At 46.3% G+C, this 2923-nt stretch overlaps 1 protein-coding gene across 1 annotated transcript in view; it reads left to right on the top strand.

The window, feature by feature from the left end:
- The window catches only part of SERPINB5 (serpin family B member 5), a 24018-nt gene extending 22961 nt beyond the window's left edge, over positions 1–1057 (top strand). Inside the window, exon 7 of the mRNA XM_029922637.1 lies at positions 569–1057. Coding sequence (XP_029778497.1) covers positions 569–961 — 393 coding nt within the window. The 3' untranslated portion in view covers positions 962–1057. The remainder of the gene's footprint in view (positions 1–568) is intronic.
- Positions 1058–2923: the final 1866 nt, after the last annotated feature.

The following is a 2923-nucleotide window of genomic DNA, read 5'->3' as shown; positions in this document are numbered from 1 at the left end:
GAGGACCAGGGGGAGGGGAAGAGGGAAAGAGAGTTGGGGAGAGAGAGGGACGCAAAACTTGAGAGACTATTGAATGCTGAAAATGAACTGAGGGTTGAAGGGGAAGGGGGAGGGGGGAAAAGAGGTGGTGGTGATGGAGGAGGGCACTTGTGGGGAAGAGCACTGGGTGTTGTATGGAAACCAATTTGACAATAAACTATTTAAAAAAAAATAAAACAAGCATTCAAGCAATAGGATGGATAAGAGCCCTTCGATTTTATGTTTATTTTACTGTTACTTATGCAACACCACCAGCCATGCATTCATTTCTGCTCTGCAGGTTGGAAGAAATAGCCTGAGACATTTCAGGGCAAAGGGACCACAGTCGGGGCATGGAGCGCAGGTGGCTGGGGCATCGTTGATATGGGAGCCAGTCCCACGCCCAAACTGCAGGGCTGATGCCACTTCCGGTGGTCCCTCTGCACTGTTTCAGAACTGGACTCACGATGGCACTTTCCGTTGTCAATCAAGCAGGATCTTCTGCATCTGGAGATAAAAAAATAATTTCCTCTCCTTTTGGCCCTTTCAGGTGGAACAACAACTCAACTCAGAGACGCTCTTGCAGTGGACTAATCCCAGCACCATGGCCAATACCAAAGTCAAACTCTCCATTCCAAAATTTAAGGTGGAAAAGATTGTTGATCCCAAAGCTAGTCTGGAAAATCTAGGGCTGAAAAATATCTTTAATGAGGATACATCTGATTTCTCTGGAATGTCAGAGACCAAGGGAGTGGCCCTCTCCAACGTTGTTCACAGAGTGTGCTTAGAAATAACAGAAGATGGTGGGGATTCCATAGAGGTTCCAGGGTCACGAATCCTGCAACACAAAGATGAATTCAATGCCGACCACCCATTTATTTACATCATCAGGCACAACAAAACGCGAAACATCATTTTCTTTGGCAAGTTCTGTTCTCCTTAAGTGGCAAAGCCCAGGTTAAGTCCCACCTGACTTTTCTGTAAACTCCGCATCCAAAGAATCACTTTATAAATACAATAAATTGTTAATATTGCTGGATCTGGAAGCAGCTGGTCCTTGACATGTAATAGACCTTTCTTTCCCAATTCTTTCTTTTGTTCTCCTCTCCCCTCATTCCCATAAAACAAAGATTTTCATGAAAAGGAGTTACTTTGGAAGAAATACTAGGTATTCATTATTTGTCAGATTGTCTCGGGTTATTGGCAGGAATATCGTCTTCCACAAAGAAAATCCCTGTAAGGAGGATGTGGAGGGTTTTAGAGCTTCATCTTTCCTTCGCTGGGATACAGAATGTTCCAGACATTCTCACTTCCCCAAAAGACTACGGGTACACGGGGTCCACAAAACTTTCCTGGTTCCACCGAAACCTGGGCACACGTTCAGGCTCCTGTCGGTCCACAGTTCCTTAGGCTAAACTGTGGTACCTGTGTTTTCTTCAAAGTCTGACTTTTTGGGGTTTTAGAAAGCTAGCGTGTTGCACGTCCTTATATGGGCTGGAACTCCACGGGTGGAGGCTGGGACACCACCCTGTAAATCGACACCTTAATATTTCTGCCACAACACACAGAATAGTCACACGAACTGGCCAGCCAGACTCTGAGCCGCCCGGAAGTATCAGGTTTTGCCGCCAAATGAGTGGGCCAGCAGCTTAAGAAAAAGCTTTGTGTTTTGAAATTTTGAAAATTTTTGAAATTTTGGAGCACTGGAGGAGGGATTGCAGACCTATAGTAGCTGAAGGGCAGCACCTCGAGGGGAAGGGAGATTATACTACAAGTCCACTTTCACTTTAGGCAGAACACCCACTGGTCACTTGGTTGGGGGGGGTGGGACCAGGGACTGGTGGTGACGGCTGAGTCGGCAAGGCTTTGAGTGTCTGACAACCAGGGACTTCAAGCGCGCGCGGGGACTTGTAAGGAAGCCAGTGGCAGAGTTAGGAACTGTCTCTTTGTCTGATGTGACGGTGGGAAGGGGAAGGAGCTAATGCCTTCGGGAAACAGAACTCAAGCAATTAATTGAGTGCTGTCGCTGCTGTGACATGCACGATTCCAGACTGTGGGTTTAGCTACTGCGGAGAGCTAGTCAGTAACTTCCATGAATGTAATTTGTGAGGGTGGTCTTTCCAGTAATCTAGGCTGCGAATACATGGATTAATTCACTAGCAAAAGAGTGCATTTCCCGAAGGTTTTATGACGTTCCTTCGCCCATCTCTTCTCTGGCATTCATTGTAAATAGGTTCAACTTCCCTCCTGCTCCCAAGGTTCAATATTAAATTTCTTGGATGCTACGGACAATAAAATATGATTGAACTACATGTCTTGTTTTTTCCATGACATCAAGTTTCCTATTTTGAAATAGAGCGACGCCAGCATTTACGAAAGCATTCCTGTATGTAAGTGCTTTTCGAGGGGACTGATGTAGAATAAAAGGGAGTAAGAATAATGACTGTCCTTATTCCTGGTCTTCCTTTCTTCCTGCCCACCAGGCTTGCATCCTTCCCCCATTCCCTTACATCACGGGTGGGGGGCGGGGCGGGGAGAGCCAGGGAGGCTCCGGGATGATTTTCCGCTGTGGGAACCGGTGCAATGACATGAGCGGCATGGGAACAGGACACGGAGCTATTCTCTCGCCGTGTGTACCTTAAGTACAGCCGCAAAATCTAATTTTATTTTATTTTTTCTACTTTTTTTTAAACATCTTGTTGGGGCCCGCCAAGTTTTCTGTCTGCCTCAGGCAAGGATTATCACTCTCCGGAGAGTGAACCAGCAAACAAGATTTGCATCTAGAGGCTGGAGACTGCCATTTCCTGGTCAAAATAACTTTGGCGTCTGTCATGCTGGGCCAGACGTGAGTGGCCAAGGTGCACAAAAGATCAAAACCGTATTTTGGATTATTCAGTGCTAACTC

The sequence above is a fragment of the Suricata suricatta genome, chromosome 14, assembly GCF_006229205.1.
Source record: "Suricata suricatta isolate VVHF042 chromosome 14, meerkat_22Aug2017_6uvM2_HiC, whole genome shotgun sequence".
Lineage (NCBI taxonomy): Eukaryota > Metazoa > Chordata > Mammalia > Carnivora > Herpestidae > Suricata > Suricata suricatta.
The sequence above is the reverse complement of the archived record's forward strand: the minus strand, read 5'-3'. Positions and strand labels throughout refer to the sequence as shown.